This window comes from Mytilus californianus, unplaced genomic scaffold (genome assembly GCF_021869535.1).
Source record: "Mytilus californianus isolate M0D057914Y unplaced genomic scaffold, xbMytCali1.0.p SCAF_5, whole genome shotgun sequence".
In the NCBI taxonomy this organism is placed as follows: Eukaryota; Metazoa; Mollusca; class Bivalvia; order Mytilida; family Mytilidae; genus Mytilus; species Mytilus californianus.
The window spans coordinates 29,206,465-29,223,732 of record NW_026262701.1 but is presented as its reverse complement, the minus strand read 5'-3'; the positions used below and the strand labels follow the sequence as shown (position 1 = coordinate 29,223,732).

Genomic DNA, 17,268 nt, shown 5'->3' with positions numbered 1-17,268 from the left:
GGTGATAGATATATATTTGAGATCCAGATGCAATGGTTTATCTCCCTATACAACTATAGAACCAGATTTCTACATTCTACGAGTTTTTGTCAGAACTATACTAGTTTAACATAGGAAGTTCAGAGAAAAATAATTTTATAGTATTGTAATACCATTATTTTTCAGATATTACTGCTAAAACAATTGTTATCTAAATTATCTTAGTAATGCTACAGTCTGCACCGTTATGCACTAGTATGATGCCCAAGACTAGTCAAATTTTATTGAAACTAGTAAGTATTTGCAAAACTTTGTTTAGACATATAAGAAAAATGTTTGAATATTGGTCTTCAGACTAGCAGTGGGAAAACATTTTGGTGCAGACTGGTACTATGACTAATTTTTTTTAATTATTTCAACTCAATATTTGAGTTATACTCAGCAAATCAACCATTACAGAATTAGGGATATTACAAAATTAAAAATCCATGGTCTATCTCCAATACAAATATTGGAAATTATTTCTAAAAGATCGGTGTTTTTCTCACAATGACGTTCATGGAAATGCCATGGCAGGTCACATATATGATCATGCACAGCAGCCAGCCATATAACAAGGTATTTTTTTGCCTTTTTCTTTTTTCCCCTCATTCCTTGAATGAAATGAGCTTTCATTGATTCAATTTATTAAATATTGTTGAAATAAAATATATAATAAATGAATAAACTGCTTCGCTGAGCGCAGCTGGATACGCCCGCAGAGGTCTAACCCTGAACAGTTGGGGCAAAAATGGACACAATATTCAAGCTTGATACAGGTCTGAATTTGGATTGTAATTAAATATTTGACATACATCTATTATAGGTTTCTGAATAAATGTAGTCAAAGAACTTGAAGTTAGTTATATGAATTGAATTTATATTCAATTAAAGATTTCTTGCTGTTGTGCAATACTTAGTAAATCTGTTGTCAGACTATAAACAAATAAAATTTATAAAATTCTAAAGGGAGCTTACATCAATAGGTATAAACAGTTCACCAAAGTTTCATACGAATTGCTGAAAGCATTCTTGAGTTTTTGTCTGAAAACTGGAAAATCCCCCCTTTTTTAATGAATAAAGCCCATAATTCGGAAATGTAAAATCTAAAATTTATAAAATTCTAAAGGGAGCTTACATTAATAGATATCAACAATTCACCAAAGTTTCATGAGAACTGCTGAAAGCATTTTTGAGTTATTGTCTGAAAACTGGAAAATCCCCCTTTTTTTTTATGAATAAAACCCCATAACTCGGAAACGTAAAATCTAAAATTTATAAAAATCCAAAGGGAGCTCATATCAATAGATATAAACAATTAACCAAAATTACTTGCAAGTTGGTGAAAGCATTCTTGAGTTATTGTCCGAAAACTGGAAAATCCCCCTTTTTTTAATGAATAAAACCCCATAACTCGGAAACGTAAAATCTAAAATTTATAAAAAACGAAAGGGAGCTCACGTCAATAGATATAAACAATTCACTAAAGTTTTAAGCAAATTGGTTAAAGCGTTTTTGAGTTAATGTCCGACATGTTGACGACGGACGGACAGACGGACGTACAACGGTATACCATAATACGTCCCGTAAACGGGCGTATAAAAAGTACATTTCTAAATGTTGTATACTTTTTATTTCAGGTTTTGAAAAGAATGACTATTTATTTCCTTGTTGCAACCCTCAGAGACGTTTTTTAAAATATGACAAAGGTACAAAATTTTGGAATGCCACTGGAAAATGAGGGAATATTGGATAAAGATTGAAATTCAGCCTTGCAATAGTTGGTCACCTATGGACCCCTCAAAGAGTTGTTGCAAGAATTCTTAATTTACAGAGAGTCTGACACTCTCTCTCTACATGAGGCGTTGCATCAGATCTTACGTCCCACTTCTGACCAGACGTTGCTGAGAATTTATATACCTAGCACTGTATAACAGACGCCCCACTTTGGCAGGGATTTTACTCCAAATAGGAAGAAGACCAAGAGATTACATATTTCTATACCGCAGTCACCCTTGGGGTCAAGTCCTTTTAGATAAGTTTTCTTACGTTTCTTTTTTAATTACAACTAAATGGTAAATTTTATTATCATGTGTATGGAAACATTATTTCCTATTGGCTTTCATTCACAACTTTAATTTCCTTTAAATCCATACAGGCTCATAATAATTGGATGCAGGAGGGGTCTCCCAGTGTTGGGCCCCCTTCCTTTTTTAAATTATGTAAAGTTTCATGGTGTGTCTTTTCAAAATGGCTAGATCCGTGCCTGAGGCTAGTTTCTTGAAGGACGGAATATAATCATGTTTTTGTACTGTAAGGGAGTATTCTTCTGTAAACTTCTCTCTAAATCACATTTTATTACATCATATAAATACACAAAATACAGAAAACTTTACCTATTAATGTGGACATAAGTGTCACTCAGATTTTAATGCCATAATAAATCAAAACTTAAGATTTCAAACTTATTTGGTTTTAAATGATCTTAACTCTAATCAGCACAAGAAACAATGGAAGATATGTTTACTAGAATTGAAAATTAATAGTTTGGACCTGAAATTATGTTAAAATTTGACAAGTTTATTTAGAAAGATTTCAATGCGTCAATTTTAGCTCATTTCAGCAAAAGAAAAATGCATACTATTCAAAAACCAAAATAAACAGTTTCAAATGTAGAAAAATGTGCATTGGAATGATGGGGAGTGAAAAAACACATTGTTGAAGGCTATACAGGGCCTATAATTGCATACTACAAATTCATTTTAAGTCTAGTTGGACAGTTGTCTCATTGGCAATGAAAGTTGAAACTACATCTCTTCATTTCTAAATTTATAAAAATTTGGATTTATTTTGAAATTAAAAGTAATAGAGACAGATAGCTAATAGTCTTATGAAATGTGGGATGTTGAGATATTTTTTATTCTTATAATACCTTACTTACTAGGTAAGGAGTCAGCAGAAATATTATTTTAAAAAACACGTTTCGTCGTGCGCACTAAATTGGTATCAGCCAATAACTATGGGATAAAACGGCCTATAAAATTTTATATGTTACCTATAGAAGGTATAAACTATTTAATTAAAGAACAAATATTTATTCTTCTCTCATAAAAATGTGTTTAAAAAAAGTCATCTGTAAACTATATTATAAGCGCATTTATCTAAGGTAATCTAAATTTTATTTAAAAACTTGCTTTCTGAAATATATATAAAAAACATACACAAGACTTTTAAAGGGAGGTAAATATACATGTACATATATGTATAATGAAAAATTCATCTTTAAAATTTTCTAGTAAAGTTTTTGTAATTTGGATAATATTCTTTTAATTATTAGTATCATTTACAATTTAATTTTTTTTCACAAATTCTAACAAATTGTTTTATATATAGGATTTTAAGAGTTGTAACTTGTATTTATAAAATTCCATGATTTTTTTAATAATAATATTTTTGTTATTAGTATTACCAGAAGTTAAGGTTCATGTGGACCCTTTGGCTAAAATGGCTGCATTTTCACCTCATTATTTACTCTGAGTACAGACAAACCTGTGTATCTGGAAAAATGTTAAGGCATAGCATGCCCTAGATAAATAAAATTCAAATATATTTTATGTTTTAGAAAATTAAAAACTTAACAGGATTTTGCAGTGCACTTTTTTTCATTCCTCAAGAAGGTGCCAAAATAAACTAAGTTGTGAAAGAGGTTTGAGAACTTCCCCACAGGTAATAATTGACGTGAACTGGTATTGATTGACATGGACAATAGATGGACAATAGATACCTTACAATAATTGGTGATTTAAACTGTGTACCTGAGTGGACCATATCAAGTGAAACTCAACTGTTTGTTAATTTTATCATCTTCTACAGGGACGAAAAAAAGTGCACTGCAAAATCCAGTTAAGTTTTAAATTTTCTAAAACATACAATGCATTTGAATTTTATTAATCTAGGGCATGCTATGCCTTAAAACTTTTCCAGATACACAGGTTTGTCTGTACTCAGAGTAAATTTTGAGGTGAAAACGCAGCCATTTTAGCTAAAGGGTCCACATGAACCTTAAACATGTCATGGGCATGAAAATCCTATCACTAACATTTTATTTTAAATTGTGCAATAACAGCAGCATTTCATAAAAGACTCCTTCTCAGTTACATGTTACAGCAGATAGAAATGAAACTTTAGAAATTGACACCCGGCATGGATATAAGATTGAGTACAAGTAGCCGTAGACACCAAGTTGACAAACTGTTAGGTTCAGTTTCATAAAATTATTTTAAATCAAATGATATCCAGATTTCGATCTGGGTTTTTTTTTTATATAACCACTCTAATTAAAATTAAATTTCTATACTCACTCATTTTTAACGCTTAGTTGCTGGCGGTGATTTTATTTTAATTAGATTGTTATATACTGCTGACTTCATGAAGTAGACCTTTGAAGAATTTTATTTCTGGAATCATGAATTGAACTTAAAAATTATAACTTGAATTATTTTTCAGATTATTTTCTTTGTTGGGCAGAAGAACTGTTTTACAACATTGAAGACCAATGAAGAGTCGAAAAATAAGTGGTGTGTAGTCCATGATGATTTGAAACAGATTATTTCCCTTGTTGGGGAGTAGAACTGTTTTACAACATTGAAGTCAACAATTAGTGGAGTTTAGTCCATGTTGATTAAAAGACAATATTTCATTTGTATCAATTTATAAATTATTAATTGTCTTTTTGCTTCTCTTATTTGTACTTAAACTTGATGATAAAGCTTGAAATGTTTGAAAATTAAAGTTACACATAGTTTTTTATTTATTTCTCACCGTTGCTCTAGACTGCAGCGAAACAGTAATTATAACAGTATACTTCTAATCAAGGGAAATAAATCATATTCAATTTTTGATTTTAAAATCAGATTTGCATTTTGGGACAAGTTTCAAGAAAGTTCAATACGAGCCAGAAAAAAAACTGCATCCTGAAAAAAAATTGTCTAAAATTACCAAATCTAAATTCTAAACTAATAATGGGTCACAATCTTATAACAAAAATGCTTTTAAAGATATTTGGTGAAACTCAACTCTGCATGTCAGATTTTTCATGATTCTGGGGCACATGCTTCTTTTTCCATTTCTTATTCACACGAAATAGTTTTGTGGAATAAGTATAAAACATCTCTTTAATCTATTATCAACAGGGAAAACAGCCATTTTGTTGAATAAGTGACAACTTTTTTCCAGCAGCCACAAAAATGATAAAAAAATGGATGTTTTATACTCAAAAGAGATATGAGGTCTTGAGTAACAGCAAACATGCAAACAGACACTACAGACAAAAATAAACTTTATGTAGTCTTTGGGTTAACTCAGATACCAATCAATTTCAATGGCAATTTCTAGTGGCATGACGTAAACCAGACAATAAAATCTCACAAGAAGTCAGTGCTACATTAGCATTGGTTAAACCAAAAATAATATCACATAAAATTCAATAATCTGTTTCATGATTCAGAACAATTGTCGGAAAGAATGCAAATTGCTCTTGAAGTATAATTACAGCAATTATTTGGCATTACAATATCATCTAATGACACTATGACAAGGTTTAAAGAGAAATCACATATTTACAACATTCTGAAAACAAAAACTATGTTCAATTATCTTTTAAATGCTTAAAATAATAGCCATATATTGAGAAATGCAGTTTCAGGTTTTTTTTTTGCTACTATATATGAATAGTTATATGACATACTTGGGAATAGGCTGGGATGTTTCCCGCACTGGTCTGAATTTAGGTAAAGATGTATCCACCATATCACAAACCGATATATGTGCTTTATGTTGTATTATTGGCATCTGAAAAAGTCAAAAGCAAGTTTTGTTACCAAATTAAATGTATAGTAATTTTAAAGCTTTCATTGTATTTATACTGAACCATAAAGATGATTCATTAAAAATGATTATGTGAAGTAAAATTGTTGTAAAATAAGAGGATTACTTGTGACTATATGCTGATTTACAATGTAATTTTATGTTGTAATGTGAAATCTGCTATAGTACAGAGAGAAATTTCAGAGTGAATCAAACACATAATAAAAATCACTTTCTTGAAAAATCCCTATTTTGGGCAAAAAATCAGCGTACAACAAGTAAAATGTATATATAAAATTAACATTATCAATGATCCATGTAAATGGCATAAAATGCAGATGAACCCTGTCAGACAGACATGTATGCCTTACAATTATTCCATACACCAAATATAGTTGACCTAATGCTTAAAGTACCTGAGAAACAACACTAACCAAGAATCTAAACTTTTGACCAATGAATCATACACCAAATATAGTTGACCTAATGCTTATACAGCCTGAGAAACAAACCTTCCTATAAAAACTTAAACATTGACCAATGAACCATGAAACTGAGGTCAAGATCAGATGAACTCTGCCAGACAGAAATGTACACCTTACAGTCATTCAAAACACCAAATGTAGTTCATATATTGCTTATATGATCTAAGAAACAGACTAAAACACAAAAACTTAATATTGACTAATGAACCATGAAAATAAGGTCAAGGACAGATGAACTCTGTACAACATTCAATAAACCATAATAGCTGACAAGTGCATATTGTGTTTGAGAAACAGACTTAACCATGAAAACATAATATACATTGACCAATAAACTATGAAAACTAGGTAATGGTCAGATGGAACCTCCTAAACAGACATGTACGCTATACAATCATTCCATACACCAAATATAGTTGACATACCCCTTACAGTATCTGAGATATGGACTTGACCACAAAAACTTAACCTTGGTCAATGATACGTGCAGTAAGATGAACCCTGTCTGGTGGACATCTAGACCTTTAAAAGATGCCATATATACTAAATATAGTTATCCTATTACTCATAAGGAGTAGGTAAGAAATTCACATTACAAATAAACTATACTGTTTTTAACAGTCCCTAAACCATGAAAATCGAGTCAAGGAGAATGGACATATGACAGGCAGAAACTTTGTAACATAACTTAAATGTATACAAGGAATGAAGCATCCAGGTCTTCTATCCACTGTAATATAAAGCTTTATACAAATAGTTTAAGCCGCCCCCTTTGCATTGTTATCTCTATGTCTTGCTTTTGCATCTTTCATCGCAGGTGAGACAAAAATGAACACCATAACCTAACCATCTTATATCAAAACCAGTTGCTCAATGTCTCCCGATTCATTCTCTGAAGGTAAGAGAAAAACAAACAGCAAGGCATTTCAAGGAAAACATGCATACAAACGAAGATGAACAATAACTATCTGCACACTATTTCATTGCACATTGCATTGCTATTCTTTTCAATCGACAAAAAAACGCCAGTCTAAATTTCCTTCTTCAACATTGCTTTTCAATAGCTAACAGTGCAGTTTTTCAAAGCATCATCGGTGCTGTGATTCAGCCATTTATTTAGCTACGGCCGACAGACTGACATTTTTCTGATCTCATTTTTAATTAAAAAAAATTTATACAAGCTTTTGCAAGACATTTAAAGACAACCATCACTACTTTGATTAAGTGATTTTGGCTCAATATGTTAATTTGTGTTTAAAAAGAGAAGTAACCAAGGGACAATCAAACATCATATGTTTAAACAAAATTCAGATGACACTTGGATTGAATGTAGAACTTAATCATTTTCATTATTATTTCAGTAATAAAAGAACAGAGTTCCAATGTCCCCCGCGGTGCACATATTTTATATTTCTAAGGGGCATAACTCTTTAATAAAAGTTGATCGTCCACCATTATAAAACTTGTCTGAGATACTGCTGATATTAACCTATAGTATAAGTTTTATAAAAATCTGGCAAGAATTGTACCCGTGAGAGCCCTAACGAGGCAATTTTCCATAAATGTAATATTTCCAAGGGCATAACCCTTTAAGAAAAGTCGATCGGCCACCATTATAAAACTTGTCTGAGATATTGCTGATATTAACCTATAGTATAAGTTTTATAAAAATCTGGCAAGAATTGTACCCGTGAGAGCCCTAACGAGGCAATTTTCCATAAATGTAATATTTCCAAGGGCATAACCCTTTAAGAAAAGTCGATCGGCCACCATTATAAAACTTGTCTGAGATATTGCTGATATTAACCTATAGTATAAGTTTTATAAAAGTCTGGCAAGAATTGTACTCGAGAGTGAGTGCTAACGAGGCCATTTTCCATAAATTTAATATTTCCAAGGGCATAACTCTTTTTAAAAAAGTCGATCAGCCACCATAACAAAATTTGTACGAGATATTGCTGATATTAACCTATAGTATAAGTTTTATAAAAATCTGGCAAGAATTGTACCTGTGAGAGCGCTAACGAGGCCATTTTCCATAAATGTAATATTTCCAAGGGGCAAAATCCTTTTAAAAAAAGTCGATCGGCCACCATTATAAAACTTGTCTGAGATATTGCTGATATTAACCAATAGTGTAAGTTTTATAAAAGTCTGGCAAGAATTGTACTCGAGAGAGTGCTAACGAGGCCATTTTCCATAAATTTAATATTTCCAAGGGCATAACTCTTTTTAAAAAAGTCGATCAGCCACCATAACAAAATTTGTCCGAGATATTGCTGATATTAACCTATAGTATAAGTTTTATAAAAATCTGGCAAGAATTGTACCTTTGAGAGCACTAACGCGGCCATTTTCCATAAATGTAATAATTCCAAGGGGCATAACTCTTTTAAAAAAGTTGAGATATATTGCTGATATTAACCTATCGTATAAGTTTTATAAAAATCTGGCAAGAATTGTACCTGTGAATGCTATCAAGGCCATTTTCCATAAATTTAATATTTCCAATGGGCTTAACTCTTTTAAAAAGGCCATTTTCCATAAATTTAATATTTCCAAGGGGCATAACTCTTTTTAAATAAACTGCTTCGACGAGCGCAGCTGGATACGACCGAAGCTGGATACAACCGCAGAGGTCCAACCCTGAACAGTTGCACAATACTTAGTAAATCTGTTTTCAGACTATATACAAAGAATTAGCAAAATAAATTGTGACCCCTAATTTTTTTCTTTGAAAAATTGACAATTTCTTAAATCTTGAGGGAAAAAAATTGACCCCTCCAAAAAAATTTTTATTTTACCCCCCTCCAAAAAAAATTATATTTGAAGAAAATTTTCTTTGGAGGGAGAAAATTGCCCCCTTTTCCAAAAATTTTTTTGCTTTTGTGCAATACACCATTGCTGTTGCGTATTGTTGACCCCCCCCCCCCCCCCCCTTTTATTTTGCAAAAAAAAAAAATATTTGAAGAAACTTTCTTTTTAATTTCTGAAATCTGAAATGAGAAAAAATTGCCCCACCCCAACAATTTCTTTTTAAACCCCCCCCCCCCACAATTTTTTTTCACCTCCCCCCCTTTTTCCAAAAAAAAAATTCTTTCCCTCAAGATATAGTCATAATCTCAATTCAAATTTCCAATGGAGTTTGCAACCATAATTACCAATTTAAATACAACATAAAAGTCTTAAAATAGAAAATGACATACATAATCATGGCTAAAATTAATATTCATTTAATAGTAACTTCTAAAAATTAATTGACAGCTAATCACCTCAAGACAATACAACATCTTTATACATAATTTAAAAGCAATGTAAGGGAGGTAATCCAACTTTTTTTTTAATACTTTAAATGTATTTGGATTACCTCCCTTACACTGCTTTTAAATTGTCCATTAACCAGGAAACCCTTGTTTTTCCCTCTTTTTTGCCCCTAATTCCTAAACAGTTTGAGCCATAACCCCCCAAAGTCAATCCTAACCATCCCTTTGAGGTATGGAAACTTGTGGTATGGAAACTTGTGGTATAATTTCAGAGAGATTCATACACTAACACACAAGTTATGTCTGGAAGTAACAAAAATGCTTATTTATGGCCCCTTTTTGGCCCCTAATTCCTTAACTGTTGGTACCATAACCCCCAAAATCAATCCCAACCTTCCATTTTGTTGTATTGAACCTTATGGTAAAATTTCATAGAGATCCATTCACTTAAACTAAAGTTAGAGTGCGAAAACCAATGTGTCTTCGGATGACGACGACGCCGACGACACCAACGACGACGAGGCCAACGTCATACCAATATAGGACCACAAAATTTGTTTGCGGTTGTATAACAAGTTATTGTCATGAAACTAGAAAAATGCTTGTTTTGTCCCCTATTTCCTAAACAGTTGGGACCATCACCCCCAAAAACAATACCAACCTTCCTTTTGTGGTATTGAACCTTTTGTTAAATTTCATAGAGATCCATATCTATGGGGGGGGGGGGGGGGGGGGGCAAAAAATAACCAGTGTTACTTTTTTTTTTTTTTTTAAATCACCCCTTTCAGTTCATGAATTTCTCAGTAAAAATGTACTTTTTATATGGTGCTTCTGACATTCAAAGTGATCAAAATCACTGATGGAAAGACTGGAAAAGTTGTGTGCATAATTTCAAATCATTTTCTCATGGTATTGTGGAAAACAAAAACAAAAAACTTGATATACCACTCTTGCATTAAATTCAGAAAGATAATTGTATTCAAATATACATGTACAATTATACAATACACTGTTAAATAGGGATATAATGGGGAATAAACAAATAAATTTGATTGCAGAAAATCCCAAGGTTAGAGTTATGCAATTTTGTTTATTGTTTCAAGTTAGTTAATGATAAGTGTAACTTAATTTAACATAAATTATTGACTAATATCAGATGATTATATCACTGATTTTACAAGTAGAATAGACCCTGCTTACAAAATAATGTTATGTACAGTGTAGATCAAAGGTGATTATAGGTCTACTATTGAGGTCAATATTATTGTGTATTCAATAATGTAATACATGAAATATTAACTGTGACAAATTAAGATTCGCATTTAAGTGGAGGTGATTCCAATTTATATTCCCACCTTTGAGTGAAAGTATTTGTAAATAATGACAGTTGTCTATCATACTGTATTGTATCAGTACTCTTATTTGCCTAAGAAAAAAATTGGAATAAAAGCATTTCAAAAAAAGTGTGAGAATCAACTTTGATATCACATCTTGTACCAAATTTTATTCAACTACTTACATAAGCATAAGATATTGATAAAATACTTTCATAATTCTCATCATGATCAACTGCTTGAATTATATATATTACTTTTTCACATGAATTAATAAAATAGTAATTTATTATAAATTTTGATTTACAAAGGAATTACAAATGTATATGCAAGTGTATATCTGAAATAAAGAAACTGTTCAATCAATCTTTTCTTAATTTGAGGGCAAATAACATGTCAAAAGTTGGCAATAAATGATCAAAATGGTGTATAAAGTTTCCGCAAGTCATAAAAACACATAATTAGTTTCATGATATGTCTTCAACTTAGAATTCTGCACCATCTCCAAATCCGGAGTGATCACACAGATCCAGCATGGCTGAAACAAAAACCCAAGCAAGCACCTTTGAATTAGAGCTCTCATATACTGTAAATTCAGAAATTATTGCGTGCATTTATTATTGCGATTTTGTCATTTTAGACTAAAATGCGATTTTAATTTTTGCGATATTGAGAAAAATTCTGTTTAATTCATATAAAAAATTTCAGAATGCGATTGTAACCCTGTCGCATTTTTCGCAATAATAAAAACATTGCAATAATTTCTGAATTTACAGTACTTATAAACAAAATGATGATAATACCTTAAAAGGATAACAGAAATGACCAAAATTCTTGGACAGTACAATAAATCACACAAACCACAAACATCTGATTTCTCCAAGAAAATTGATGTACAAATGAAGAGTAACAACAGCACATGGCTCAGATAGTCTGCTACCAATGAGTATCATAATTCAATTATTGGTCATTTTGTATCTTTTTGCATGAACTGGCTATTTCTAATGGTGGAAGCAGTCACTGAATACTGTGAATTCATTACTATTCATTATTATTCGTTGGATACCAATTTTCATAGGGACAGGGGTTCCACGAATTTAAATGTTCAACAAATTGCAAAATACAAATTTTTTACAGGAATGTATGTATTAATTTTTAAAACCACAAAATCAAATGCATCCACGGAAATTGGTAACCAAGAAAATAAATGAATTTGCAATAGCCAGATTATTCAGATTTTAAATCATGATTTTTTTTCAACTATAAAAATATCAAGTTTGTTTTTGAACTTTTTTTCAAGTTGATTTTAGTGTACCGGTATACAATTTTCCTGATAAGTAAACATTTTGTTAACCTACCTGTTTGTGGCACCATTTACATGGAGCTATTTTCTGCATGGAATCAATCATGTTTCTGTCTAACTGGATTTGATATGGATTAAAGTTCTGTCGACATTGAGGACACTGAGGAGTTGGTATTTCTTGATAAGACTGTACACACTGTAAACAATATCTACAAATACAAAACAAAGAGAACCATTTTAACATTTTAATGCAGTATGAATTAGGCTAAGACTATTAAAGTGTACACACCTGAAAGATATGGTATATCAATTTGGCACAAAATTTTGACATGTACATCACAAACGCAAAGAAACTGCACTTTTCTTGATGTGTAGTCATCTAATATCCTCATGAGAAGCTCACAACTCACTGCAAGTTTATGATTGTCAGTTTGAGTGGAATTCTTTTCTTTATGTTAATAGTGCTAAAGTTTTGCACTGAATAGAACATATGCAAAGTAATATCAACAAAATACCAATTTATAACATGCATCAGTTTGAAAAAGATGATTTGCTAACAAATGCAGTGTTCTCAGAAACTGGCAGTCCTGTCGGTACCAACCACCAAAAATCAGTTAGGTAGCCTATTGTGAGTGTAGTGGTGGTCCTGATGACAAACTAAAAGTTTGTGGTGATTTTATTTTCTTTTTTTTTTCAAGGCTGTCTGCTATTTAATAAAAATTGTAGCTCCTGATAATGATTACAAAGTATATCAACATTCCATATGGAACCATATAATTATAGTGTATATTGGACTTATTTATACCTACATGTATGGAAATAATTGATGGCAAAAGTTTCTGCTAATACACATGATACAGGACCCCCAAATTTTCACTGGGGAGTGGGAACCACCAGATTTGTAATCTTAATGGTCCTAAAAGAAGATTTCAAGAACTCTTATTAATGTAAAGTCAAAAGCTATATTTTTTCTCTTAAAATAAAACATTACTATCCCATGGTCATTGTGTTGTATTGCAAATTGAGGAAAACATAAATATAATATTTAACATACATGTATGCCTAAAAGCAATCATACTTGTTTGTCATTATTTGAATTTTGCCAGAAAGTAATTAGTAGGTATAATTTTTGCTTCTTGCATGTTCAAGTATCTTTTTAACCCAATAATATAACACCTATATACTGTGAAATTCATTTATTTTCGTGGGTACCAATTTTCGTGGATTGAGGAAAACTTGCATATTCGTGGATATTCAATTTCGTGGTTTTGGCAAAGTCTGGATACATTCCTTTAGACAATTTGTAATTCGTTGACCATTTAAATTCGTGGTTCCCTTGTACCCACAAAATTCATGAAAATTAGTATCCAACGAATATTAATGATCCACAGTATGTGTATATGTGTATTTCCATAATTTAGTCCAGGTGACAACTATTGAAATAATATTGTTCATGTTAAACACTATTTCTTTGTTTTTGTTGTTGAGCAGAAACCAAGCAATCAGATCACTAGATTTAATTCTGTATCATTTCAAATGAATTTATTCAGAAAATCCCTAAAACTTGTACTTAAGCAACATGAGCATAAAAATGTAAATATGATTTTGGAAAAAAAAAAGCTAGATTAATAACAAAAATTGCATTACCAGGACTCCAATATCATATATACATATATATATACATTGTATATATAGATTTGGCCATGGTAATTCTTCTTATCTTATTTTATAAAATAATATTAGTCTTCATCATTATGAATTTTTTTATCATGAAATGCTTGTGTATACATTACTATCAGAAAGCATTGATTGATATAGTTATAATTTTGATTAATTATTCAAATCACCATCAGTAAGATCATTATTTGGTTTTATGCTGGCACAAGAATGTCTGTTCACTATCTGTTATTTAGTGCCAGCTACATTTATCACCTTCAAATGAGACAGGAACAAACATTTAATTCAAATATATATGAGAAAATATTTTAGCATCAAAACTTTAATGATTTCCAAAAAATGTGATTGGTTAATTATTTTATTAAACTGAGACAATTAATGCAACACCTTGACTTATGTTGATGGAATTGAAATATTTGTATATCTATTTGTCCAATAAATGTAAATGCAGAGATGTAAAAAGTGCCTAATTTTCCAAGGAATAAATTGGTAATGAATGGGTTTATAGATATATATAAATAATAGTGATGTCACAAGAGATTAAACATAACTTGGCTTAATCATAGATTGATTGATTGTTGGTTGCTTTATGTCCAGTGGCAAATGTTTCATGCATGTTCAGGACGAGAACAAATTAACAATAAATACAATAGGTAAGTTCTGTAATAGAGTCCGTCTGGGATGAAGACCAGGGAATTTTAATCCTAGAGCAGAACAGATTGCAATATGATTTCAAAAGGTCAAGTAGCAAACATGTGATTGAAATACAGATCCTGTATCCATGCTTTCTTTCTGTTTTAAAGATCTTTCAGGATCCTCTAGTTTTGTCATGAAGGATACACACCTTCAAAAATTAGGAAGAAGATATTTAATTGGCCAATGCAATAATAACCAGAACAGAAGAAAGGAGTGTTGTCAGATCCTTGTTCATGTAAGCAAAGGGTAAACACACAATCTGTATTTTATTCATATTGGTGTCTCAAAATCGTCAGGTGAATATGCTTGATTACAATTGTTATCTTTCAATCAAAGTATTTACTTTTAGGAGACTTTATTCAACTTAATTTGTGCATTTGTTCAGCATAAGATCTACTTCAGTACCTTAAGCCAAGGATTTGTATAGTAAGATTTTACTATACAAATCCTTGCTTAAGCAATGGGATGAAAATCTTATTTCAGTCTTGGGATCATTCCCATATTGTGCACAACATTAATTTATAGGAAAAGTTGGATAGCATATATAAGTATACAGATAGTGTGTTTAGAAACTGACAAAGAGACATTATGACCTTGTCAGTTCAAGGATGTAGGGATCTAAGTATTTTTTTTTTTACTTGGATGCTCATAAATACAAATAATGAAATATCAATAGCATTGGATGCCTACGTGTGGTTATTTCCACAGGATATTTGGACAGGATCAGCAAACATTTCAAGACAAATTGGACATTTGTACATCGTTAAATCGTCATCAGGGGATTGCATCCTTTTTCTTTTCCTAGATCTAGTTCCAGTTGCCATTAGCTTAAAATCTTCATTCCGCAAAAATTTGTAAGAATTATTTCCCTTTTCGTGGTGAGTAGCTTGATGCTCTAATCGGAATCTACCTAATGGGGATGATTTGAAATATAACGCAAGACCACTTTATGATTTAATTAGCAACAACCAACCACAAGACTAATTAATAAAAGATAAAAGTGCTCATTTTAGTTGCAATATTTGACGTTGATAGTATTTTATCATTTGTATTTATCTACAGGATTTAATCCATGTAGGGAAAACATCAAAAGGTCGATGTAGGATCATATAGTTAGGGGTGGGCGGGGCCGGAGTCAAACTGACTGCCTTTCATGTCTGGAATCATGCCCGACAGTACTGACGCGAAGAATGAATTGGCCAGGATGCCATGCTACCTTTTGTTATCCTACATATGATTTTTGGGGTAAAATAATATGTATGAAAGTTCAGTCCTAAATGTGTTTGGACCTTTCATGCAAATAAAAGGTAAAACATCGTACAGGTTAGTCATTTTTGAAAATCTCATCAAAGATACGATGCTTACTGATTGGCTGCGCCAGATGCGCGTTAGTTTACATAAGACTCATCAGTGGCGAACTTGAAGAGCCGCATTATTAAAAAACGGAAAATTTGAAAAATGAAGTGTATCATGGTATCTATATGTCATAATGGAACCATAATTAAAAGGCAATTTTAAATCTCAGTGAAACATAATACAGATTAAAATTGAGAATGGAAATGGGGAATGTGTCAAAGAGACAACAACCCGACCACAGAACAGACAACAGCAGAAGGCCACCAACAGGTCTTCAATGCAGCGAGAAATTCCCGCACCCGGAGGCGTCCTTCAGCTGGCCCCTAAACAAATATATATACTAGTTCAGTGATAATGAACGCCATACTAAACTCCAAATTGTCAGTACACAAGAAACTAAAATTAAGAATAATACAAGACTAACAAAGGCTAGAGGCTCCTGACTTGGGACAGGCGCAAAAATGCGGCGGGGTTAAACATGTTTATGAGATCTCAACCCTCCCCCTATACCTCTAGCCAATGTAGAAAAGTAAACGCATAACAATACGCACATTAAAATTCAGTTCAAGAGAAGTCCGAGTCTGATGTCAGAAGATGTAACCAAAGAAAATAAACAAAATGACAATAATACATAAATAACAACAGACTACTAGCAGTTAACTGACATGCCAGCTCCAGACTTCAATTAAACTGATTGAAAGATTATGTCTTCATCATATGAATATCAGGCACAATCCTTCCCGTTAGGGGTTTAGTATCATACCATCATAACATATATGAGAAGAACATAACCCGTGTCATGCCAACAACTGGTTTTTAAATAAATGTGTTTAGTGCCGATGCAAAGACCCTATAAGTGAATCAATATTAACGCCAAAATATGCAATCTTTAATGACCTGACAACAGTATCGTAACTATATCCCTTCTTAATAAGTCTATTTAAAGGTTTTGTTAGTTTCAGAGGTGAATACTGACATTTTTGTGCTTTATAAAGAATATTTCCATAAAAAATTGGATGTGAAATACCTGAACGTATAAGAAGTCTGCATGTTGAGCTATATTTACGAATGATGTCCTTATACCGATGATAAAATTTAGTAAATGTTTTGACTAGTTTGTGATATCGAAAACCCTGGTGTAATAATTTTTCAGTAATACATAAATTTCTCTCGTTAAAATCTAAAACATTGTTACATACACGAGCGAATCGTACAAGTTGAGATATATAAACACCGTAAGATGGTGACAAGGGAACGTCACCATCTAAAAA

The 17,268-nt window shown here is 31.7% G+C and overlaps 1 protein-coding gene across 1 annotated transcript in view; it reads right to left on the bottom strand.

Annotated features, from left to right (window-relative positions):
* The window catches only part of LOC127702590 (E3 ubiquitin-protein ligase RNF166-like), a 31,049-nt gene extending 15,569 nt beyond the window's left edge, over positions 1–15,480 (bottom strand). The window contains exons 1-3 of the mRNA XM_052206860.1: positions 15,332–15,480; positions 12,324–12,477; positions 5,765–5,868 (exon numbers count right to left, since the gene is read on the bottom strand). Of these exons, the coding sequence (XP_052062820.1) occupies positions 5,765–5,868; positions 12,324–12,477; positions 15,332–15,465 (392 nt within the window). The 5' untranslated portion in view covers positions 15,466–15,480. The remainder of the gene's footprint in view (positions 1–5,764; positions 5,869–12,323; positions 12,478–15,331) is intronic.
* Between the last annotated feature and the right edge of the window lie 1,788 nt (positions 15,481–17,268).